At 36.3% G+C, this 25,438-nt stretch overlaps 5 protein-coding genes across 6 annotated transcripts in view; 1 reads left to right on the forward strand and 4 right to left on the reverse strand.

Annotated features, from left to right (window-relative positions):
- LOC103863213 overlaps positions 1 to 25,438 on the forward strand; it is a 743,758-nt gene that overhangs the window by 242,732 nt on the left and 475,588 nt on the right. The gene's annotated exons all lie outside the window — the stretch shown is intronic.
- Positions 219 to 5,503, reverse strand: LOC103863159 (probable serine/threonine-protein kinase PBL1). Its single transcript, XM_018658382.2, has 6 exons — positions 5,182 to 5,503; positions 4,661 to 4,965; positions 4,402 to 4,537; positions 4,178 to 4,320; positions 3,968 to 4,091; positions 219 to 3,859 (listed from the first exon to the last, which is right to left on the reverse strand). The coding sequence occupies exons 1-6, from the start codon at positions 5,210 to 5,212 to the stop codon at positions 3,546 to 3,548; spliced, it is 1,053 nt and encodes a 350-aa protein (XP_018513898.1). The 5' UTR covers positions 5,213 to 5,503; the 3' UTR covers positions 219 to 3,545.
- Positions 8,245 to 10,845, reverse strand: LOC103863161 (triosephosphate isomerase, cytosolic). The gene is made up of 9 exons (XM_009140915.3): positions 10,605 to 10,845; positions 10,215 to 10,290; positions 9,749 to 9,872; positions 9,477 to 9,561; positions 9,256 to 9,388; positions 8,951 to 9,045; positions 8,773 to 8,851; positions 8,592 to 8,674; positions 8,245 to 8,494 (listed from the first exon to the last, which is right to left on the reverse strand). The coding sequence occupies exons 1-9, from the start codon at positions 10,641 to 10,643 to the stop codon at positions 8,444 to 8,446; spliced, it is 765 nt and encodes a 254-aa protein (XP_009139163.1). The 5' UTR covers positions 10,644 to 10,845; the 3' UTR covers positions 8,245 to 8,443.
- LOC103863162 (glutathione S-transferase T3-like) lies at positions 11,764 to 16,112 on the reverse strand. Of its 2 annotated transcripts, none has more exons than XM_033290662.1 (2): positions 15,472 to 16,112; positions 11,764 to 15,389 (listed from the first exon to the last, which is right to left on the reverse strand). In XM_033290662.1, exon 2 carries the CDS (start codon positions 14,764 to 14,766, stop codon positions 13,978 to 13,980), a length of 789 nt encoding a protein of 262 aa, XP_033146553.1. In that variant the 5' UTR covers positions 14,767 to 15,389; positions 15,472 to 16,112; the 3' UTR covers positions 11,764 to 13,977. Both variants share the same exon structure in this region, with proteins under 2 accessions (XP_033146553.1, XP_033146554.1).
- LOC103863163 (triosephosphate isomerase, cytosolic) lies at positions 19,030 to 21,546 on the reverse strand. Its single transcript, XM_009140917.3, has 9 exons — positions 21,343 to 21,546; positions 20,990 to 21,065; positions 20,640 to 20,763; positions 20,378 to 20,462; positions 20,148 to 20,280; positions 19,809 to 19,903; positions 19,631 to 19,709; positions 19,459 to 19,541; positions 19,030 to 19,357 (listed from the first exon to the last, which is right to left on the reverse strand). Exons 1-9 carry the CDS (start codon positions 21,379 to 21,381, stop codon positions 19,307 to 19,309), a joined length of 765 nt encoding a protein of 254 aa, XP_009139165.1. The 5' UTR covers positions 21,382 to 21,546; the 3' UTR covers positions 19,030 to 19,306.

Genomic DNA, 25,438 nt, shown 5'->3' on the forward strand with positions numbered 1-25,438 from the left:
GATTTTTTTTTAAAGTATCTAGATAATATACAACAAATATATGTTATCTTTGGATTTAGGGTTTAGTAATTATCATAATTTACTCTTTTTTTTACAACAGTTTAGTCTTATTTTTTAATGAATGAAATTTTCAAGATTTTTTTATGTAATACTTTGTTGGAAAAATTATTGAGGTTTTTTTTTCAATTGGAAAACACTGGATTATTTATTACTGTAGATTTTTTTTTGTTGAAATGTGAATCTTTTCATTCAGTTACATTTATAACCAATGAAATACTATGTGTTTTGCCCGCACATGCGGATTTACTATTCTTACGAATACTTATTAATTTATGTTTTATTAATTTAAAAATAAGCATATTAAGTTATTATTTATATTTTAAAAAGGTTTAAATCAAACATCATATTATTTATATATATAAAAAATTCATTAAAATATATATATTTATTATTGTGTTGTATACCGAGGCCGGTGAAATTTTGACAGAGCCCTCAGCCATCAGGAAGGAAGCGGTTGATCATTTCCAGAAGTTCCTCCAAACTGAACCAACCCGAAGTACGCCTATCCCAGTAGATGAGCTGCAATTTCTGATGAGATTTCGCTGCTCACAATAGGACAAGTCTCTTCTAATCTCTCCTGTGACCCTAGATGAAATTATCCAAACCTTAAAGATTCTGCCAAATGAAAAAGTCCCGGGGCCTGATGGCTACACCAAGGAGTTCTTCATAGCGGCCTGGCCTATTGTAGGCAAAGACTTCATCATGGCGATACAATCATTCTTCCTCTTTGGATTTCTTCCCACCGGTGTAAACTCCACTATACTGGCTTTGATTCCAAGAAAAACCCAGCTCAGCCATGAATGACTATAGACCGATATCTTGCTGCAACATCATCTACAAGGTAATTTCAAAGATCCTTGCTAACTGCCTCAAAACGATACTCAATGCAGCCATTGAGCCCAACCAAAGTGCGTTTATCAAATGGAGACTATTATTGGAGAATGTTCTGTTGGCCACAAAATTGGTGAATGGCTATCACCTCCCCAGCAAATCTGATCGCTGCACTATCAAGCTATATATGTCAAAAGCTTTCGACACTGTCAAATGAAGCTTCATTACCGCAGTACTTCAAGCAATGGGACTGCCTAGCCAATTCATAAGGTGGATTTATCTCTGCGTCTCCACAGCTTCATTCTCGGTCGCTATAAATGGAGAGTTGGAAGGTTTTTTCAGAAGCGCTCGTGGGATCAGACAGGGTGCTCACTCTCTCTCTATCTGTATGTGATCGTGAACAATGCTCTCTCTGGGATGTTGAATAAGGCAGCAGCAGACGGTCTCTTTGATTACCATCCGCAGTGTCAGCAGGTTCAGCTCACTCATCTCACCTTCGCTGATGATATAATAGTTTTCACTGATGGAAGTGTGAGGTCTCTACGGGGTTCTTGATGTTATGGATCAATTTGCAGCCATATCAGGTCTACAAATTAACATCTCCAAGTCGTCCATATTCACCGCAGGGATGAACCAACATCTACTAACTCAGGCTGCTCAGAGCCGTGGGTTTGTGTCTGGAACGCTACCGGTGAGGTATTTGGATATGCCTCTCACGACCAAGTCTTGGAGCAAGCTGGAATATGAGCCTCTTATTAATCAGATTCGCAAAATAATTCTCTCTTAGACGCATGACGCCTTCAACTGATAAAGTCTGTGATCACAAGTATCGTCAACTTTTGGAGCTCAGCGTTTATTTTGCCACAAGGCTGTTTAGATACCATTGAGAGTATGTGCAGCGCCTTCTTATGGTCTGGTTCGCCAACCATTACTCATAAAGCCAAAGTTTCTTGGAAAGATGTTTGTTGCCCCAAGGAGGAAGGTGGACTAGGCATCAGGTGTCTCAGCGATACTTCGAGAGTATTTGCACTAAAGTCTTATCTAGAAACTGTTCTCTCTAACTGGTTCACTTTAGGTTGCTTGGACTCGAAATTATCTACTAAAGGACAGCTCTTACTGGGATTCTAGTGATAAAAAGGGACCGTGGGTCTGGCGGAAGTTGCTAAAGCTTCGACCTGTTGCATATGAGTGCATTCGGTTGGAGGTTAGAAATGGAGAAGCGGTGTACTTTTGGTTCGACAACTGGCTGGAGATGGGTAGATTGCTTGATATCACATGAGAGCTAGGCATTTGCTATCTTGGAGTGAGTAAGTTTGCTACTCTTGCTGAAGCAGCCCAAGAGAACGGATGGAACATTCGGAGGTGTGAACATAGACGATACCCCCATCTTTGTGATACGCTTGCAGAGGCTCCACGGCCGGTAGCTATTGCGGGGCCAGATATAGCTTTATGGCGGCATGAAGAGGATGATTTCAAGCCATACTTCTCACCTACCAAGACTTGGGACTACCTGCGAGTTAAAAAGACCAAACTCCCATGGCATTGTATTGTGTGGTTCCCTCAGGCCAACCCCCGACAAGCCTTCATGGTTTGGTTAGTGTTTAAGGACAAATTATCAACCGGTATTACTATTAGAATGAGAGAATGGGGAACACAGAAAGGCTGTGTCTACTGCCGAAAGAAGGATGAAAGCAGAGATGATTTGTTTTTCGCTTGCCAATATACTCTCACAGTATGGATGAATGTTGCAGAGAAACTGCTTGGTGCAGTGACAACGCCGGACTGGGAAGATACAATTGCCTCCTTGCAACGCCCAAACAGGAACATATTAGACACTATACTTCTCCGGTTAGTGTTTCAGACTGCCATTTATGTGTTGTGGAAGGAGAGGAACTCAAGAAGGCATGGAGGTGTTTGTGCATCTGTGGATACGACTACTAAGGTCATTGGGAGATTGATCAAAAACCGAATCTCTTCAGTGAAGTATAGGGGAAACCATAAGCTGAGAGGACTGCTAGTGAAATGGTTTATTGTCTACACCTACTAGAATATATCATTCTTTTATTCTTTACATATTAGAACAATAAATCATATTTATGTAAATCTTTTTTCCACATTTGATCAATAAATTTGATATTCAATAAAAAAATAATTATATTATTAATATAAACTCATTTTTGATTATATATAAATTTTTATTAAAGGTATCATTGATTTTAACCGGTCCAACTTTTAACGTGAAAGCTCCGTTTCGAAAAATCAGTTCGTAAATAATAGTATAGACATGGAAAATAGTTCATTAGACTATATCTATAATATTTTCCGGAGAAAATTGATATATTTTATCTATAGAGTCGAATTTTAATTTAAAATATACAGAGAGTACAACTCAAAATATTTCCTAGAAAGAATCTATAGGCAGGAGCTGCAGGACATTGGATACAATAAGGAGTTTTGAAAGAAGAAAAGAATTGTGGGGCATCTTCTTTCAAAACATATCATGTAGCCTAAGTGTTTGTTTCGTGGAAGCAGTGAGGAATATTACACCACACGAGGAGACATGAGACCTAACCACAGTAAGTAACCCCATCTTTATCTACCTACTACAATCCCACAAGTCTTTTGGTATCTTTACTTGTGTCAACTTTGGCCGGTTAAACCATGCTTGCCTGTAGTTGTATCAAGGCTCGGACCACTTGGTCCATGGTTGGTCGTGACTTTGGTTCAGACGAGATGCACTGCACAGCAATGCTTGCCATTCTCACTGCTTCGTCGGGTTTGTACTGTGAGTTAATACGAGTGTCCACCATTAATAGAACTTTACGCTTGCTTGTGAGGTACGGTCGTGCCCAGTCCACAAGGTTTTGCTCCTTGGTCGGGAGGCTATGGTCCAATGCTTGCCTTCCAGATAGTATTTCTAGAAGCACAACCCCAAAACTGTATACGTCGCTTTTGGCATTCAAGTGACCTGAAAATATACACAAAACATTAAGAGAATGAAACAAGATTTAAAATATTAATTGCATCATATATCTCAGTAACATTTTGTATATATATGAATATTGTTAAAATGTACCTGTTGACACATACTCAGGAGCGGCATAGCCAAATGTACCCATAACCCTCGTACTAACATAACTTGTTTCTCCCATTGGACCGTCCCTAGCTAACCCAAAGTCTGAAAGTTTTCCATTGAAGTCCTGTTGACATAAAACAGAACCAAGTCAGTACTTTTCTAATTAACCCCATCAAGACAACAATGATACTTTGAAAAGTGCGCGTGTACCGAGTCGAGCAAGATGTTCGAGGCCTTTATGTCTCGGTATATGACTTTAACAGAGTCGCTATGAAGAAACGCGAGCCCTTTAGCTGCATCAAGCGCAACCTTAACCCGTAATAACCAAGAGAGCGGCTTACGCTTCACATCATCTGCTTCAAAAAAACGTTTAAACATAAGAACAAACGATCTTCCTAATATTTCTCAATAAAAATATCTGGTTAATGACTTACTTGTGAAGAGATGATCTTCAAGACTACCCTTGTGCATAAACTCGTACACAAGAAGCCTATGTTCATCTTCCAAGCAATAACCAATCAGTTTAACTAAGTTTGGGTGACTTAACTGTCCCAAGTAGTTGATCTCTGTCTGAACTCACAACAAAACATAGTCTTATTTATTTTATTTATTTTTATTTTTTATTTTTTATTTTCTATAAAATTGAGTAAGATATAGAGAATCAAAAAGATTGAAGAGACCATATGTGTGTACCAGCCATTCTCGGTGACCTTGAAAGCCATCAGGGTTAAGACTCTTGACAGCAACTAAAAGACCGGAGCTCGATTTAGTTGGAGTGAGAGTTGTCTGATCGATACAACCTCTATAGACAGAACCAAAACCGCCTTCTCCGACAACAGAGTCTAGTCTGAAGTTTCTGGTTGCGAGTTTTAATTCGCTGAAGGTGAAGCTCTTAACGTTTGCTTTGCTAAGTATCTCTCCTTCTCTCTTATCAGCCGCCGAGGAGGATGATTGACAACTCGAGAGGTGAAGGTCGTCGAGACTACTACTGCTCTTATCTGCAGAAACACACAAATAGAGCGTTGACCAAAGTCAAAACTGAGGACAAATGAAAATGGGTGGAAACTTTCTTTAGATCAAGAAATTTTCATTTCTTTTCTATAAACCCATCATTAATAAACTTATAAAAGATCAAATAGGAGGAGAGACACATGAAAGATCTCAAAAATTTCAGGGAAAATGTATCAAAAAGGGAGATTAAGAAGAGAACTTACGGTCAACACGAGAGCTGAGGCAAGAACCCATTAGTAGAGAATGGAAGCAAACGAAGAATAAGGCTTTTGAAGAAGCTTTCTTGAGCTGTTTTGTGTAGAACAGATTATTGAAAGAGAGAGAGAGAGAGAACTAAGGATATGAAGAAGAATACATATGCATTAACTCAATTGGTTATTTTATTCAAAAAAAGGAGATGAAGAAGAAGGTGTTCTTTGACTAACACGGCACATTATTTTTGTAATAATTTAATAAGTGGTGTTACTTTTCTCTGGTTTGGTTTTACTTTTTATAGATTGCTTTAATTCTTCAATGTAAATAGCTTAATATAGTAGCTTAACGTACGCAATATCTTTAAAAGATATGCAAGTATATAAGTCCGATTTGAAGTGCAGACCTGACTCAGATGGTCATGAGATTTTGGAATCTTTGCGGGTCTGAATTCGTCGTGGTGGGGCTGGATCCAAAATTGTATTTTAGTTTTTTCGATAATGTTAGATAGTCATGTCAGTTGCTCTAAAAAAAAGATAGTCAAGTCATTTTCGATTGCTTTGCCTGTAGAGACGTACAGTATCGAGGTTTGTACAAGAACTTACGAGCTGTTCAAAAAAAAAGTACAAGAACTTACGAAAGTAAGATCTGTAAGAAAATATCCAACTTTTTGTATAATACTAGTAGGTTAGAAAATGCTTATTTGATCTTTTCTTTGATTGTTCTTATACTTCTCAGATTTGGGAACATCTAATGAGGGGTGTGTTGCGTGATTCTTATACTACAGTTTGGTCTGAGGTGATTGATCTTCTTATGAAGACAGATTGGGATAAGAGGAGATTATTCTGTCTAAGGTATGCTTTCCAAGCTGCTATACATATGCTCTGGAGGGAACGAAACAAGATTAAGCATGGAGAGACTCCTTTACCTATGGAAGTAGTGAAGAAGCTCTTAGAAAAAGGGATTAGAAACAAGCTGAGTATTCTTAGATATAAGGGGGGCAAGGGAATGGAGAATGCTCTTCAATATTGGTTTAGTACTAGAGTTTAAAATGTAAAGGAGTAAGAGATAGAGTTATATTCAACTAAGGACAACACCATGATGTAAAAAGGCTTTTTTGATGAATCAAATTTAACATTCATTCAAAAAAAAAAAATGCTTATTTTGTCCTAGTTGTTTGTTTGTTATTAATACTAGTTAGCATTGTATTAGAAGAAATTGACCGAGGTTATAAATGTCAAAATGTCAAAAAAGTAATGTGAAAGAGTTTATTCAGCTCTCTCTCCCTCTCTCACAGTTGGTTTATTTACTAAATAACATCCTCTGAAATTTTGTATACCCTTTAATTCTTCTTTAGAATGTTGTTATTTGTTAGCAAGACGCTAGCTACTGTTAACGAATGAAAGAATTCCCATATTAGTAAGAAAAATAAATTTATAAAAGTATGGAACCAAACTAGTTATTACCGATTGATTTGAAGTTACAAGTACACGCAACTTAACTGTTACAATCCCACGTAAATGAGATAGTAGAAATAGCTTAATGACATGATTTTTAAACAAACACGACCTTGAACGTAGAGGACCTATACAAATGGTTGGTCGAGGTATTATGATTCACAATACTTACAGAATGGACTGCAGAACTCTCCAAAATACAACGACTTCGTCAAATCTCCCTTTCTAGTTTCTACGGTCACAGTTGTTTGTTCCTTACGCAAATAACTTCAAAGTCAAATAAATAATATAATACTCAAAATATCTGAATCCATATCATCCTTGCAAGTTACAAGAAATACATCCCGAGAAGTGTGAAACAGAAAATATTAATATTAAAATATTAACGAGCATCTCTAGACGTATGGGGGGTTGACTTGGGATATAAAATGTAAACCACGTTTGTGTGCTGTGAATCACGTATTGTGCTATTTTATAAGTCTTTGTTGTGTTGTGTTACAGCATTTAGTTGGATTTTTGAGTGGTCAGGTCAAAATTCATACTCATATTCATTACATTGACTTCAGTATTTGAATACTAAGATTTTGAATTGTATATTCTGGTTGAACAAAAGAAAATAAGATTTTGAACTATTTCGACATTCGAAGCTCTTAATTTGGACTTATCTGTCAATGCTACTTAATCAATTTGTTTAATTATTAGCTTAAGTATAGTTAATTATTCTCTACAAGACTACAACCAAAAAATGACACTCATGGGAACATGATCTCTTATTTTCTCCATGATTTTCCCAACGTTTTTCATGATGCCTGATAAAACAACAATATTCCGTAAGCTAAAATGTCAAAATTAATAAGCTAAAAAGCCAAAAAAGCAATGAATAAATAATCAAAATTAAGAAACACCCACTCGTTGACAACTTGCATTGCCAAATTTCCGTGAGTTTCATCATTCAAAAAGTATTATACTTTTATTAAAAGTGGCTGACACCATTACTCAGATATCGAAAATTCACAAAATACTTTCTTCAAAAAAAAAAAAAAATATATATATATATATATATATAGCAAAATGGGGAATTTGATCCTATACCCAAAAATAAAACTATATTTCTCTGACTAACCATATCATCTTCTCTCTACTCCTTTTTTTCTCTTCTTATCTCTCTCAGATCTCTTACTACAAATCTATATTTTTTTAATATGGTCTTCATCAAGTAAACCCTAACAAAATACTAGTGGAAGTGGAACAAATGACATCAGATCTACGTTCTTAAAAAAAAGTGATATAATCAATCTAACTGATTATTAAAAAACGGCAAAGCAGTCCTTTTTACTATTTAACGGTAACCATACAGAGATAGCACCAGTAGAGAAAAAAAGGTAGTTATACTTGTACTGTTATGCTTTTACTGCCGCAGTGAATGGACACATAAGGATTGATTGGTATGAATTTTTTTAATAGTCTGAACATGATCATTGAATAAATGTTTTAGTAGAAGCGAAAGCCTGGACATTTGTATTTCGAGCTAAGATCAATTACAATGGGCTTGAGCCTGTTGGCCCAAAATACTTTCTGGCCTGTTCAATTTTCTTCTTTTTGTTTTAAAAAATGAAATACCAAATGAACATCAAACATTTCACTCAGAATATTAATCAAGGGAGAGATTTTATAAGTTGACAGCTAAATAAATTGGCGAAGAAATTGTTTGTTGCCTCCTCAAGACAACATAAAACTGAAGCAAAGAGTATCATAATGATACTGTATCAACTTATTAATAAGAAGCAAAAGGATTTGAGATTGTTTAGTGAAGTCATCAAGCGCTTTTCTTCACCTCAGCAGCCTTAATGATGTCGATAAACTCAGGCTGCAAAATCAACAATCAAAGAAGAAAAACACACATTAGATAATGATTCTGGTTGCAAGCAACAAAGAAAGCATTATATTTACAAGGCTAAACACACCTTTAGAGAAGCACCACCAACCAAGAAACCATCAACATCGGCTTGACCACCTAGCTCCTTGCAGTTACCACCATTAACAGATCCTGATAATTTATTTCGCATATAATCAAGATAAGTATTAAAGAATCTGTGTGGAGGTATTTGGATAAAATCAAAGTACTGTCGTATGATTATTGTTTACCTCCATAGATGATGCGGGTTGTAGCAGCGACATCAGCGCTCACGTTCTTTGCAAGCCATTTTCTTAGCTCATCATGTACCTGTGTTCATAACCAGAGAGAGTATTGGTTTTCATATCAAGTAATGACGATAAGCAACAATGCTTCACTTCTCACACGCATAGAGAATAATAAACTTACTTCCTGAGCTTGGGCTGGGCTAGCGACCTTTCCGGTTCCAATGGCCCATACTGGCTCATAGGCTATGACAACATTTGACCAGTTCGACACTCGATCTGCCATTACCAACAAAAGGAAGTTCTTTGTAAGAAAAAATGGCCAGAAAATTATATGTTTGCAGTTTGGAGATAAACAATAACAGTTAAGATAAAGTTACAAAAGCAGCTATGCACTAAGAAGGAGTAGAAACGATAACTAAAATCACAATCACAGGTAACCAGTGTCAAAGAGAACTATGGGGAGAGAGTGTTCGACAAAATACATACCAGCAATAGCTTTAGTCTGGGCAGCCACAACATCCATGGTCGATCCAGACTCTCGCTGCTCAAGAGTCTCACCAACACAGGCAATCACTTTCAAACCTTGAGCAAGAGCATAGGCAACCTTGTCTCCAACAAACTAGAAATGCAGGATTGAGGTTAAATATCAAAACCATCGCTCTCAATTCCAAAACGTCTTTTTAAAAAAATCATGAAAGGCCAACAACCTCGTTTGTTTCATTGAGGAGTGCCCTCCTCTCAGAGTGACCAAGGATAACCCATGGGATTTCCAAGTTCACAAGCATCTCAGCACTGCACACAAAAATTACAGAAGGCATACATAAGAGGGCCGGATACAACATAAAAGAGCAAACAAAAACGAATTTATTAATTTTTTTTTAACGCAATCTATAGCAACTTCAAAAAACAAATATATTCACTGCACATTAGAATATAACAGTTTGAAGTAGACATCGGTGGCTAGAGAAATCTCTCTCACCTGACTTCACCAGTGAAGGCACCTCCTTTCTTGACCCAGCAATTTTGGGCCGCAACATAGAAGTCAGGCCTCAATATGCTCTTAACCATAGGAAGAAACACATATGGAGGGCTAACCACAACCTCTGCATTTTGAAAAAAATCCAGTAAGTTATTACCCCAATAACAAGGATAGAGTTATTGCTACAAATATCACATAAAAACCAAAGCATATATGAAAAACAAAACTAGCCAACAACAACTACTTGACAGATTTGAACATCCATGCATATATCCCAAATTCATGTGAGAAATACGTTTTTATTCAAGTACAAAAAAAGCAATTCATAAACTCATCTAATTAGTTGTTAACGCGTCCTGTCCAAGCATTTTCACAACCCTAAGAGTTCATAGACATGTATAAACCAAAAACAGATAACCTTATTGCTATGATTCTATCGTAAAAGTGATTGAGATGATGCTCGTACCTACGACGTCTTGTGAAGGAACTTGAGCTTCGTTAAGAGTGTTGACAATCTTCTTCACTTCCTCAGCAGTTCCGTTCTACATTTCATTCAAAATTCACAAATCTTAGACGCGAGAGACACAGTATCAATCTCAACATGATTAGAGCATTTATTGGATCAAAGCCTGAGCGCGAGATCATACTGAATCGAATCAACAAATCTCAACCATCGGAATCAGATCACATAACAAGGATCTCAAAGTCAAAAATCAATCGAGGTAAGCAATGAACAAAACCTTAAACACGAGTTTTCAGATCTACTTCACTTGATCGGGAGGAAACAAACAGATTCACGACGAGATACTAAAGAAATACACAAATAAGATTAGGGCGAAGAGAAGATATGGCTTACGCATTTCCAGTTGCCTCCGACGAAGAACTTTCTGGCCATCTTTTCTCAAACGAGGAGGAGGAGAGAACGATTAGGAGTCACAGAAAACGACGATGAAGATTAGATCGAGAGTGTTTCAGTGGGCGATGAGTGGATTACTCACGCAGTGGTCACTTATATAGATATAAATATACTCACAATATTTGAGTAAGGAAATGACGATCGTGTCTAGGTGTTAAGGAATGTACACGGAGGAAACTAAAAGGAAATATGAGGGTAATATAGTAATTTCCGCGGAGGAGGGTAATCAGGCGTGGAGTAGGGGTGGGCACTTTACCCGATATCCGAAGTGGCACCCGAACCCGATCAGAAAAAACCGAACCGAAATCCGAACCGAAGTAGCAAAATACCCGAACGGGTATTGAATAAGGAGAGATTGGATACCCGAACCCGAACGGATAATACCCGAACCCGAATGGATATCCGAATATAACCGAACATATGTATAATTAACCTTATGTTTCTAGTTTATATCTCTCATTTTATATAAAATATTTATATTGATACTACACATAATTTAAGTTCATATGATATACATACAATTACGGAAAAATGATTTGCTACTCACTTAAAATGCATGTCAAGTTTTTTATTTCAAAAATTAACAAAAAGTTATATCCAAAATTAAAAAAATAACTAAATTAGTGCCTTTTTAGTTTTAAAATGTTATATCCAAATCTATTAACCATTCAATCTATTAAAAATAAAAAATTAGTTAACTAAAAGTTATATTTTTAAATACAATAAACTTGAGAAATGAAAATTTTAATTTTTTTTTTCAAAATCTAAATATCCGAACCCGATCCGAAATAACCGAATCCGAACTAAAAATACCCGAACCCGACCCGAAGTACAGAAATACCCGAACGGGTTCTAAACCTCTATACCGAAATACCCGAAAATCCGAAATACCCGATCCGAACCCGAACGGGTACCCGAACGCCCACCCCTAGCGTGGAGGGTGCTGTTATGATAAAGTCTTGGCACCCATTGTGGAACCCTTAGTAATTTAAAAATAACTTTTTTTTTTGTTAAATAGCTAAGGATCCGAACCAAATAAGTGTTTACAATGGTGAGTCCTAATAAGAAGTCCTTAGAATAATTTTTTTTTTTTTTTTTAAAGTGAATTATCAAATGTTTCAATAATATAGCCTGAATAAATTTAAAATCACAATAATTAAAAATAAAGATACAACAATTATTAATATTCATCACCAAATTTGTTCCAAACATTTTGAATTAAGTCATGTTTTAATTGGGCATGCATATTCCTATCACGAAGATCATTCCGATTGGGAAACATATTATTCAGATTTGTAGGTCTCTCCGTTTCCACCTGTGAAGTTCTAGTGCTGTCTCCTTCTTCAAATTCAGATATATCGATACAAGTGTATCCGTCCCGTTCATTTTCGACTATCATATTGTGTAGGATGATACATGCTCTCATAATCTTTCTTATCTTTTCCTTATCCAAAGTTTTTACCGGGTTTCTCACAATCGCAAATCGAGCTTGCAATACTCCAAAAGCCCATTCTACATCTTTTCGGGTAGCTTCTTGAAATTTAGCAAATAACTGTTCCTGAGGACTTTGAGGGAGAGTGATAGATTGGATAAATGTTGACCATTTTGGATATATACCGTCTGTGAGGTAGTACGCCAACTTATACATGTGTCCGTTGACCATGTACTTTACCCTCGGAGCTTTACCTTGTAAAATGTCATCAAAAACAGGAGAGCGATCGAGGACATTAATATCGTTTAAGGTACCTGGAGGACCGAAGAAAGCGTGCCATATCCAAAGATCGTGTGAAGCTACAGCCTCTAAGACAATTGTCGGTTTTCCTGATCCACGTGAGTACTGTCCTTTCCAAGCAGTTGGGCAATTTTTCCACTCCCAATGCATACAGTCAATGCTCCCGACCATCCCAGGAAACCCTCGTGTCTCTCCAATATCGAGTAGTCGTTGAAGATCCTCCGGTGTGGATCGTCATAGATACTCCTCTCCAAATATATGTATTATTCCGTCAGTGAAATTATGTAAACATGAAAGTGCGGTGGTCTCACCAAGTCGGAGATATTCGTCAACCGCGTCAGCCGCAGTACCATAAGCAAGCAGACGAATTGCTGCCGTGCATTTTTGAAGTGCAGAAAGACCGAGCCTCCCGGTTGCATCTCTTCGTTGCTGAAAGAATGAAAAGCACTCTGATAGGCTATGAACAAGACGCAAAAATAATTCTTTATTCATGCGGAAACGGCGTCTAAATTGATCAGACGAGAATGTCGCATCTTCGCTGAAGTAGTCATTCCATAAGCGCGTGTGTCCTCCTTCACAGTGTCGTTTTCTATAAGTACGTCTCCTTTGCGGGATGGTTTGATCCTCCACAATCTCGTTAAATATATATTCTGTGTATTCCTCCAAAATTTCTTCCAGTCTTTCCTCCACTTCATCAGATGAAGATGACGACATATCTAAAAACATTCAATAAGTTAATCTAAAATCAACAACAACTGCTATTTTTAAAAAAACATTTGAATTATGAAAATTTAATACACTTCTAAAAATGTAACAATTTTAGACAAAATAGCAACTTTATAAAAGCTACATCTATCTTTACAACACATGAATAAACATCAAGTTTGTTCACTAGATAAGGATAAACAAATGCCAAACCTATTTATGTATATGTCAAGTTTGAGTATATGTTAAGAGGTTATGAAACCTATTTATGTATTTCTCATTATAAAGAGAAGCAACGTCTGTTATCAAACCGGCTAATAAAATGTTAAACGGACAAAATTATAAAGAGAAGTAAGTAAATAGAATTTGAAATGTTACCAAAAGATAAACTGATCAAGTCGAATATTACAGAAGATGTTTCCAGAAGCAAGTCGAATATTACAGCAGCAAGGTCTTTCCTCCAAATATTACAAGAAGTAGGTGGACAAATATTACAAAAGATGTTTGATGATGAGGAGAGTAGGAGAACGAGATACATACCAACAACAAAGAGACTACTACTTTATACTACAGAAACTAGATAAAAGAAGGGCCCGTGACTTTAGACAACTTCACAACCTGTGACCATCTTCACAACCCGTGACCATCTTCACAACCCGTGACTACTGCTGGACCTGACTACTGCTGAACCTGAAAAGAAACACCAGAGTTGTTAGTGTTGAAGTGGAAAGAAACACATGTGAAATACCAACAAGATGTAACTACTCAGAACCAACGACATGTAATTACTCACAATCAACGACATAAAGAAACGAAATAGCTCACAACTCAATCAACGAGATAGGTAAGTCCTAGCAATAGAAACGAGATAGCTAACTATGGGAAGAAACAAAGACATAACCTCATGATTGCGTGTATCTTTGCCAAAGACTCTTCTTTACCACTCTTCTTCTTCTTAGATGCAGCTTTAGCAGCCTTGACCCCAATAGGTCTGCCCTCTGCTTCATTTCCTCCATCAGCCTCCACGTCTCCTTTGCGCTTTTCCTTTCCACATTCTTTAGGCCCATAGGTGGAGCACCATTTCTGGTCATGCCTCAGCTCCCTCCAGCAGTGATCCATGCTGAACTTGTAGTCGTTAGTTTTGAAGAAAATGTCTATGGCGGCTTTCATCACATCATCATCTTTTTGGCCACTCCTCTGCTCCCTCAGAGCGGCGTCATAGCATCCAGCAAACTTGGATACATCAGTGTTGATCCTACCCCAACGCTTCTTGCAGGAACAAACCTCTCTCGGTATTGTCCCAGCCAATTGCGGACTTGCGTTGTAGTAGTCGACAATGCGCTTCCAGAATGCACCAGCCCTCTGGTCATTACTTACGACAGCATCCTTACTGGTGTTAAGCCAAGCACCAATAAGGATTTTATCCTCCTTCGGAGACCATTTCCTCCTCTCCTTAGGGTCGCCACCAGACTCGACAACTGACTCATTAGGACCTTGGCTACCCAACCAAAAAGGTTCGGGTGAATCAAGGTCCACTGTAGTCTGAGATTGACTAAACAAGAGGTTTATATAACTAGTTTTAGGATCCATGGTTTTGAGAATGTTCTGTGTCGCTCTAATAGCAACACATAGCCTTAAGTAGGCGACCTTTAACCTAAGATACATTTCAACCGAGCAGTTAGGAAGGTGGAAAGCAAAGTACTTGCATTCAACACCAATCAAATCAGACTAATAACACCTCTAAAACATTTAAAACAATCAAATCCTTGGCGGTAGGAAGGTAAAAAGCAAACTAGCATTTAAGCAAGCTAACTATAACTAGAATTTAACCAATCAAACTATAACTAGCATTTAACCAAGCTAATATTTTTAAAAAGTTAATTACATTCACAATTGCTCCGACAGAGTACTACTATTTTTGAAGTTATATTTATTACTCCCTCCGTTCCTAAAAAATGTATGTTCTGGAAAAAAAAATTGTTTTAAAAAGATACATTTTTTACTTTTTCAATGTATGATTTTATGAAAAATTGTAAGTTTCAAAAAAATTAATGGTGTTTATTGAAATTCTATTGGCTTAAAGTTATGGAAAATTGTTATTCACAAAAAACAATGCATATTTAATGAATTTTCTTAATATATGTGAAAAATCTAGAATATGCATCTTTTAAAAACAGAGGGAGTATTAGACTAACAAAATACACTAGGATGAAACAGAGAGACGTAGCTGTAGTACCTTAATTATACAGACACGGAAGGGGCTCTGGTTTAATTCTTCGAAGCTCTTCCTGCAAAAAAATGTGATCAAACAGTCAATAGTTTTTCAAAATTGAATAAAGAAGAACAACAATTTCAAATATTGAAACTTACCAGACTGAAACATCACCGCCAAACCAACCAAGAGTAGTGCAGCGACCATTACACAGACGCGCAACGCAAAGCCATTTCTAAGCACTGCATTCTTCTTAGATAACTCACACACCACCTTTTGTAGCTTCATCAGCTTCTGGTCACACTCAAATGCTTGCTCCTTCACCAGCCTAAGCTGTGTCTGAACGTCTCTGAGCTCCTCTGTAACAGCTACATCCCACCACTTCCAGATGTGGCAGTCCCCATCGTTTACATTCTCGCACGTCAGATACAAGCGCCCTGGATCTTTACGCGTGTAAGATGTTGCAACCACTGCATCAGAACCACAGTAGCATGTCGAAGGCATTCCATCATCAGCTTCGTCTCCATACACTTGATGCAAGATCCTACTGTCATCTTCATCCTTGTACAGTTCACATTCTGCTTCAAGAAGGTACGTCATGTCAAGCGACTCTGCTGAAGAAGAAGGCTGTGTATACAAATAATCTTGTCCCATTATGTCTCTGTAAACATGAAAGAAATCATGTAAGATTAAGCGAGGAAGATAAAGTGAGGAAGAAATCAAAGATCATTAGGGTAAGAACTGATTTAAGAAAACAAGACAAATGGTTTGAAACGAAAATCGTTTTCAAACTCAAACTACAAACCGATCTAAAACCCCCTTCTTTGAAACCCTAATTTCAAACGACCTTAAACCCCAAATCGATTGAAAACCCCCATCTTTGAAACCCTAATTTCAAACGTTTTTGTCCACAAATCGATTGAAAACACAAATCAGAACCCTAATTTCAGAGGAAAACAACATGTAACCTAATCTAAATTGAAAAAACAGCAAAAGAAAGCTTCAATTTACCTTCGTCAAAATCGATTAGAAATCGCCTTTTATCGCCTTTTCTCGACAGCTTTCTTTTTTTTTCTCTCCTTCGTCGAAAATGAATTTTTTTTTCCGTCTACACCAAAGACGAATGAATCTTCCGCCAATACCCACCTGCCACGTCGCCCAAGGTTCAGCTCCCTCGACCCCTTACTTACGGGTTGATCCTTAGATAATTATGCTGAAATATAGTTTTTATATTACCATTAACTTTGGTAATGACCCTTAAGAATCGCTAAGGGCTTCCGTTGCGGTTGGTCTTAGCCCCACTAAAACACATCAAATAATAAAACAGGCCCATTAATAACTTTTCTTATTCTTATATTTGTTTTGTTTTTATTCTATAAAAAAAATATATTGTGATTCTTAAACATCTCCAAAAGAAACTCTATAGTTTTAAATATAGAATCTTTTACTTTCTAAAAAGAAACTTCAAATTCGAATTTTCATCTTTTTATTTCATTTTGGTCCTTACAATTAATTACACATCACATTTATGATTCTTAAGTATTTTTTTGTTTATCATTTTAATTTTAAAACTTTTATTTCTCATAAATATTTCAATTTTTTTTTATATAAATTCAGGTTTTATACATAAAATTAAGTAAACATTTTTAATAAGATTTATAGCATTTTAAAACTAGAATTAAACAACATGAATGTAATAAAAGAAACTTAATAAAATAAACTTTTTAAAAACGTACATGAAGACATAATTGTTACGCAATTTAAATTTTACAACAAAACTAATAGTATCGTAATTTTTCTCTGGAACCTCCAAAATTTTTAAAATATTGTCCAAACAAATTTTGTGTAATCGAAGATAGAACATTATGGAAATAATTTTATGGAATAATGTGGTATTTTACTTGTAGTTTAATATTTAATTATGTATTTCTATTTCTAATTTATATTTTAGTGTAAAATTTTATTTATTAATATTTCTGTAATATTTTCATATATGTACTAGTTATTTATAAAAGTTTTATGCATTTACATTAATTATGACAAATATAAAGATTATCATAATTGTTTGAAATTAAGTTTGTTGCTTTGCTTTTGGAAAAGAACACTTTGAAACTTCAAATATAGAATTTTGGAAACTTCAAAATAGAGAATCTTTAAGGAGATGTTTTTATATCAGTTTTCTCCTCCGTTGATTTGTGAGGGGGGGGATTTAATGTTATAGACATTTAAGTGAATCGCAAATCCTAATAAACATGCTATTCATTTTTTGGTCTAAATGTTATTCATATTAACTAATTCATCATTTGTTTTGATTTCTCCAAATTTCTAAAAGTTATTTGTTGATCTAAAATCTGAATTATATATTTTGGAAACTTGTATGTCTGCTTCGACATTGTCAAACGGCGTGACGCGTTTCGGTGAGACTATTTCTACAAAGGATATATCTTAACAAGAAGTTAACTTCAAAAACTAAAATTTTAACCAAAAAAAAAAATACATAACTATATATAAAAAAAATTATAAAAATTTTGGACTGCAAAAAGCAATACAATTAAATTTTTCTAGACCACGAAGGCCATGATAGGGTGCAAATGTGCAACAATACATACATAAAAACGCGGATGTATAACTTCCCACCAGATTGTATCTGTCGATGGGCAAATAAGAAAGTGAAAGTGTTCAGAGCTTCACGCCACATCAAATCTTTCATGATGAACATATCCAGTCTAGACAAGAAACACCGTTAAAACGAAGAATAATGGTAAAGATAAAGTTCACAAGTGTCTCCAAAAATACAACTGAATCTGAGCAATCCAATGCCATGTTTCACCTTTCCAGTAATGCGTTTCTTTTTTTTTTTAAAGTTGCTTCAGCAGTTGTAGTCCTTGTGGATGTTGTTTGATCAAGACATCGCAAACACCATATGGGAGTCTTAAGATCACTAGGGTGGGCATAAGGAAGATTTCTAGGATCTTTTTTTTCTAACACTGAATGTTATAAAGCCACCAAGGCAAAAATTGCATAATATTTGCTACAAAAACTCAAAACACACCGATAGGCACGAAAAAAAAATAACCAATATACAAAGGCTATTGAGCCAAGCAATAGTACACAAAGACAAACCGTTCAACCCCCAGTAGGTGGAATCCTATGGTGTACCTTTTCCAGATCATGTATGCAGTGATACAGCTTCTGCAGAGATTAGATGGAGGAGCCAGTGAGGACCTTTGTTGCGATGTACGATTGGTACGTTTGTTCAATGGTAATACTCTGCAATTTACAAAGCTATCATATTCCTACTTGATTGCGCATACTCCAGCGACCAAGCATTCAAACTATCCCAAACAAAGGTTTCTTGAGATACAAATGAGACTGCACTGTTCAGAGTTCATTTTACTTCACAGCTGGATGTCATCCATGCTTTTATCTACACTAGCAAACGGTGTTGAACGGCATACGGATCTTATCTTCAGAGGTGAAGAGAGCCGTTGCTCGGGACTTTCAAACGGTGTTGGTCTCATGTTACTTTGGGTGAAGTATGGGTTTGGATTCTGTCGTTTTATACTCTGTCGAATAAGTACAAGTGTACAACCAATAAGAACAGAAACGAAGGATAAGAGCTAACTGTTACCACCAACGGAAATATATAAGCCGGGCCATTTGTAATTTGAGTCGAAATCAATTACACTGGAATTGGGTTTGCGGTCCAAAAACACTGTCGAAACAAAGCTGTTCTTTTTTTTCCAAAAATGGAATAGGAAATACAAGAACAACAATAGACCAAATACAACTTCACTGGGGAAGATGAGAAAAAGCAGAGATTTTGTGAGTTCAGAGCTAAATAAATCGGCCAAGAAAATGTTTGTTGCCTCCTCAAAACAACATACAACTGAAGCAAAGCGTATCATAATAACACTGTATCGACTTATTCATTTTTTCTATCAGAGTTGAGACTGAAGAAGCAAAAGGATTTGAGATTGTTTCGTGAAGTCACTAAGCACTTTTCTTCACCTCAGCAGCCTTGATGATGTCGATAAACTCAGGCTGCAAAATCAACAATCAAAGAAGAAAAACACACATTAGAATATTAAATAATGGTTTTGATTGCAACAAACTAAGCATTATATTTACAAGGCTAAACACACCTTTAGAGAAGCACCACCGACCAAGAAACCATCAACATCGGCCTGACCACCTAGCTCCTTGCAGTTACCACCATTGACAGATCCTGAAAGTTTATTTACATAATCGAGCTTAGTATCAAAGAGACTTTGTGGAGGCATTTGGTTAAAATCAAAGTATTGTATTATTGTTTACCTCCATAGATGATGCGGGTTGTAGCAGCGACATCAGCGCTCACGTTCTTTGCAAGCCACTTCCTTAGCTCATCATGTACCTGTGTCCATCATCGAAAAAGAATATTGGTTTTCATATCAAGTAATGACGATAAGCACAATGCTTCACTTCTCACACGCATAGAGAATAATAAACTTACTTCCTGAGCTTGGGCTGGGCTAGCGACCTTTCCGGTTCCAATGGCCCACACTGGTTCATATGCAATGACAACATCTGACCAGTTCGACACCCGGTCTGCCATTACCAACACAAATAAAGTCTTTATAAGAATATTGGCCAGCAAAACATTTATTTGCAGTTAGGAGATAAACACTAACAGATAGGATAAAGTCAACATGTACAGTCTTACTGAAGACAGCTACGCACTCAGAGCAAGTCGATAAAAAAAAACACTAATATCAAAATAACAAGCCCAGAGTGTCAAAGAGAACGAACTAATAAAGCAAAAAGAAATGGAAGTCTTTGACAATATACATACCAGCAATAGCTTTAGTCTGGGCAGCCACAACATCCATGGTCGATCCAGACTCTCGCTGCTCAAGAGTCTCACCAACACAAGCAATCACTTTCAAACCTTGAGCAAGTGCATAGGCAACCTTGTCTCCAACAAACTAGATATGTAGAATTGAATTCAATATCAAAATCATGGCTCTCAAATCCAAATGGTACAGCAGAATTTAAAAAAAAAAATCATGAAAGACCACAAACCTCGTTTGTTTCATTGAGGAGTGCCCTCCTCTCAGAGTGACCAAGGATAACCCATGGGATGTCCAAGTTCACAAGCATCTCAGCACTGCACACACAAGTTACAGAAGGCATAAGAGACAAGAATACAATATGAAACAAGACAAAGAAGAGCAACCTCAACATCATCTAAGGCAAGTTCAAAAAACAAATATATTTACTACATAAAACCATAAGGATATAACAGTTTAAAGTAGACATCGGTGGCTAGGGAAATCTCTCTCACCTGACTTCACCAGTGAAGGCACCTCCTTTCTTGACCCAGCAATTTTGTGCCGCAACATAGAAGTCAGGCCTCAATATGCTCTTAACCATAGGAAGAAACACATATGGAGGGCTAACCACAACCTCTGCATTTGTAAAATTTTCCAGTACTTTAATTACCAATCACATAAAACCAAAGCATATATAAACAAATAAAACTCAAACTCGATAAACTTGACCATCCATGCATACAGAATCTTATTTATTCCAGATTCAAGTGACAAATACGTTTTATCTAAACAAAAGTAATTCACAAGCTCTTCTAATTAGTTATTAGGCAGTCCCTAAGAGTGATTGAGATGCAGCACGTACCAACGACGTCTTGTGAAGGAACTTGAGCTTCGTTAAGAGTGTTGACAATCTTCTTCACCTCCTCAGCAGCTCCGTTCTACGTTTATTTCAAAATTCACAACAATATCACCATCATAAGCATCGCATCTCTCTCTAATCCAAATAACATCAGAATAGAGGAATCTCAATAATCGGAATCAGATCACATACAACTAATCAAAACATGGATCCGAATCTCAAATTCAAATCGGGATTGTTCGATCTACTTCACTTGATCGGCGAGGAAACAAGCAGATCATCGACAAGCGACTATAAGCGAGAGATTAAAAAAAAAAAGTACAGAAAGAGATTAGGGAGAAGAGAAGAGAGCTTACGCATTTCCAGTTGCCTCCGACGAAGAACTTTCTAGCCATCTTTCTCAAACGATGATCACGAGGAGGAGGAGAGGTTAGGAGTCGCAGAAACGACGATGAAGATAGATCTAGTGTGTGTTGAGTGGGCGATGACTCACGCAGGGGGGAGTCACATTTATATAAATAAAAAATGTATTCAGAATATCTGAGTTAGGAAATGACGATCCTGCCAAGGTATTAAAGAAATATACTCGAAGGGAACTGAGGAAAGTAGAGGGTAGTAAAGTAAATTACCACGGAGGATGGACGTGTTGCTCAAGGTCTGGTCGGTGGGTGGGTATAGACGCCGTGGAGAGTGCTGCTATTATAAAGTCTTAGCCCACTAAACATATCAAATAATAAATCAGGCCCATTAACGACTTTTCAAATTCTTATAACTATTTTGCTTTCTTTTCTATAAAAAAAACTAGATAGGTCCGCGTTACTTTTTTTTTTTTGTCATCTATTAGATAGGTCCGCGTTACTATGAAATATATTTTATGTGTAATAAATATAATTATATAATTGTATTTTTCTTTTGTGTGTGTTATATAAGCTTACGCAAGAGAAGTGTATAATAATGTTTATGGTTTTTGAGAATGTTACATTATGAAAAGATTATGTATGCTAATTAAGATTAATTATGTTTGATTTTGATGTTAGTGTCTACGTTAATTGATTGTGGCATATAACATGCTATAATGAGTGGATGAGATATAAGTGATGCTCTCGTTATAAGTTTTTTGATAATTTTAAATTCAAAATTGGTTGATTAATTGTGGTTTACTATATTGGGTTATTAAAAATAGACTTATGGTCCTTGTGATTATCATCTGTATGGATGGATTGGGGTCATGATTGCATTACATTACGGTTTATGTTAAGTTGAATATGATGTTTAAAAACTGAGTAAAATAGTGAAAGTGTAAATCTAATTTTTTATATTATACATTAACACTTAAATGTATAGTTATAGACATTACAAGAAATCAGCTAAATAGTTACCGATTTATTCATTACTACAAAGGATAATCTGTAGCCAAAACGCAGTAAGCGACAGATACCGGAAACCGTGCCGTCAGCGTTGACGCTAACTCCAATCCGTCGCTATGTCGTAGCTCGCTCGCGACGGATGAGCAAAAGCATTTGCCGTAGCTGTTAGCTACAACATGGCTATGAAGTTTTCTGTCGCACCATGGCAACGCTTTCAGCAAGAGATATATTGTAGTTAAGTGACTACAAAACTTGGCAACAATTTATCCTAAGCAAAGTTATAGCAAATGGAGCTACAAATTTAGTTACAAAACATTTGTATCTAAAAATTGAATTCAGATTAGCTATGGCCAAATTTGTGGTTATTATTATTATGACAAAATATTAAATCCCGACAATGAAAATTGTTTTTTTTCAGTACACAGAAAGCTATATAGATTGATTTTTAAAAAACTATAACAATATAAAAATAAACTAAAACTCTTGGAACATAATGGAAACAAAGCATTCATTTAGCAGAAACAGAATATGAAACCGATATGTGAAAACTAACGACATAACAAAGTTAACACAAAAAGATTCTAATTGTTATGTCTTCAATTTTCACAAAAAGCTAACAGAAAGTCAGCAACACCATCTTCCTTGCGGCAACCACTTGAATATTACAGAACGATCAAAAGAGGGTCATCGCTTATTTAACTAGATTCTCTGCTCGTTGGGGGTAGGAGGTGAAGATGGAGAAGGGTTGATAGTTGCATCAGAGGCTGTCACTCCTCTAGCTTCACACAAAGAATTGAGCTGATGGCTCATCAACTTGACCATTCTTGTAAGATTAATCACCTCTTTCTCCAATTGAGCTTGACGAGTAAGAACAACAGCAGGTGGAGCAATGTGATCATAGTTCTCCATTTGTGATTTTCCAAGTCCAAACAGCCTGCCTTTGTGTGGCTTGACCACCTACAAAAGCATAAAAACAAGAATCAAAAATCACTAGACACATACAATGAAACATAACAGTACCAAAGGCAACTATCACAAAATAAAAACTTATCAAACATTTACCAATAACCATTAACAACCACAACAATGGAACCACAAAATAATCTAACATTTACTTTGTAAAAAACCTTATCTCTCATAAGTGGTGTGATTGATGCTTCTGAGTTGGAGCCTTGGCTATCAGTCTCATCAGTGTTGGGGTGTTCTGAAACAAAAATATACTCAACTTCTTCAATAATCCTCTGTGCACGCTTGTCTACAAATGTGTCGCACTTTTCATATGAGTCTACCGCACCAGGTCAGTGATAGCTGTCTTCTCACCCAACTCCATCATCTATATACGTAAGGCAAATGGATTAAAAGACCCACAAGAAAAATATAGAAACATAAATAGACACAAGACAATAAGAGTTAAGTTTATTGTACCATTTCATATTTGACCTTGGCATAAGATTTGGAACCTGAGATGTGTTGATGTATACTATCTCCATCACGCTCTGATTTCCTGTTCTTAGAGTTTGTGGTGCTAACATGAACTACCTAAGGAGTGTTCCAATGTCACCATATCAACTTCCAATTGTAATCAGAGACAAATTTGGGCTTTTTGTTGTGTGTCTTTCCCTTGTTAATGTTGTTTGAGATCATTTTCCTGAGTTTCTTTGTCCAAAGAGTCTTCACCAAATTATGGTGGTCTGAATCCGAGTAATACTTTTGCTGGAAAAAAAGAAGAAGCAAAATATATCTAATCTAAACAAGAGGTAGTTAAGAGAAACAACGAATATGAATCTTACCACAAAATCAGACCACCACTTGTCTTGCTGCTCTTGAGGAACCTCACTGATATTCCACCAAGCTCCATCAAAACCGTTGAAAAAAAAACTCTTTTTATATTATACTTGACCTCATTGTCAATTGATATCCTATTACAACCACAAAGAACGGTTTGGCACCTCAATGTCGGCTCTTCGCAGAAAGTTACTACTCTTTGTTTTTTATTTTATTATTCTACGTTCTTTTCTTAATTTTACTAAATCACAAAAAAATTCCTTTATTTTCTTCATTTATTTTGCCGAGATCTGACTCTTTTACTAGTTAGTGAAACTTTTAATACAAATTTATAAATTGTTGTCAGAAGGATATCTTACCAAAGAGCACCATCTTTCTTCTCAGGGTGGAGAGTTGGCTGGTTTCTTCGTGCAAGTGCTTGTAGTAGTTCTTCAATGCTTCACAGTGGAAATCCCGGTAGAGCACATGGGTTTATGTTCTTCACGAAATTGGGTCAACCTCGTCCGGCGGTAGCTCTTGCGGGGAAACCTCCTTTTCTTGGTGGATTCATACTACAAGGATTTCAAAGACATTAGCACAGTCTCTGAGATAGAACTATCATTCAAACTGTCCAAAATAATAAAAAGAAGAGGTTTAAATGGATGAATTTCTTAGTTTATTAGACTGATAGAAGATATGAAAATGCAGAGACTGAACCACTACATTGATTTCAAAATATAAACCCTAAACTGACTGAAAACACACAGAGAATGAAAAAAGTGAACCACAAGGCCTGTTAGACATGTTATTCATATTTACTAATTCATCATTTGTTTTGGTTTCTCCAAATTTTTAAAGTGATTTGTTGTTTTGAAATCTAAAATCTGTTTCTGACATTGTCAAACGTGGGAGGCGTTCCGCTGAAGCTATTTCTACTAGGATATATCTTAATAAGAAGTTGACTTCAAAAACTATTAAAACTTTAACCAACAAAATATATAGCTATATATAAAACAAAATTATGAAAATTGTGGACTGCAAAAAGTAATACAAGTACACCCATTTTTCTAGTATATTAAAGCCTATAATAGGGTGCAAAATACAAATGTGCAATACATACATGAAAACGCGGATGTATCACCTCCCACCAGATTGTAGTATTGTACCTGTAGAAGGGCTAATAAGAGAGTGTTCAGAGCTTCAAAGCATACCAAATCTTCCTGATGAACTTTTCCGATCTCTACCAGAAACACCGCTAAAGAATAATGGCAAAGATGAAATTCACAAGTGTCTCTAAAAGCACAACTGAGCAATCCAATGC

Source organism: Brassica rapa, chromosome A04 (genome assembly GCF_000309985.2).
Source record: "Brassica rapa cultivar Chiifu-401-42 chromosome A04, CAAS_Brap_v3.01, whole genome shotgun sequence".
Taxonomy (NCBI): domain Eukaryota; kingdom Viridiplantae; phylum Streptophyta; class Magnoliopsida; order Brassicales; family Brassicaceae; genus Brassica; species Brassica rapa.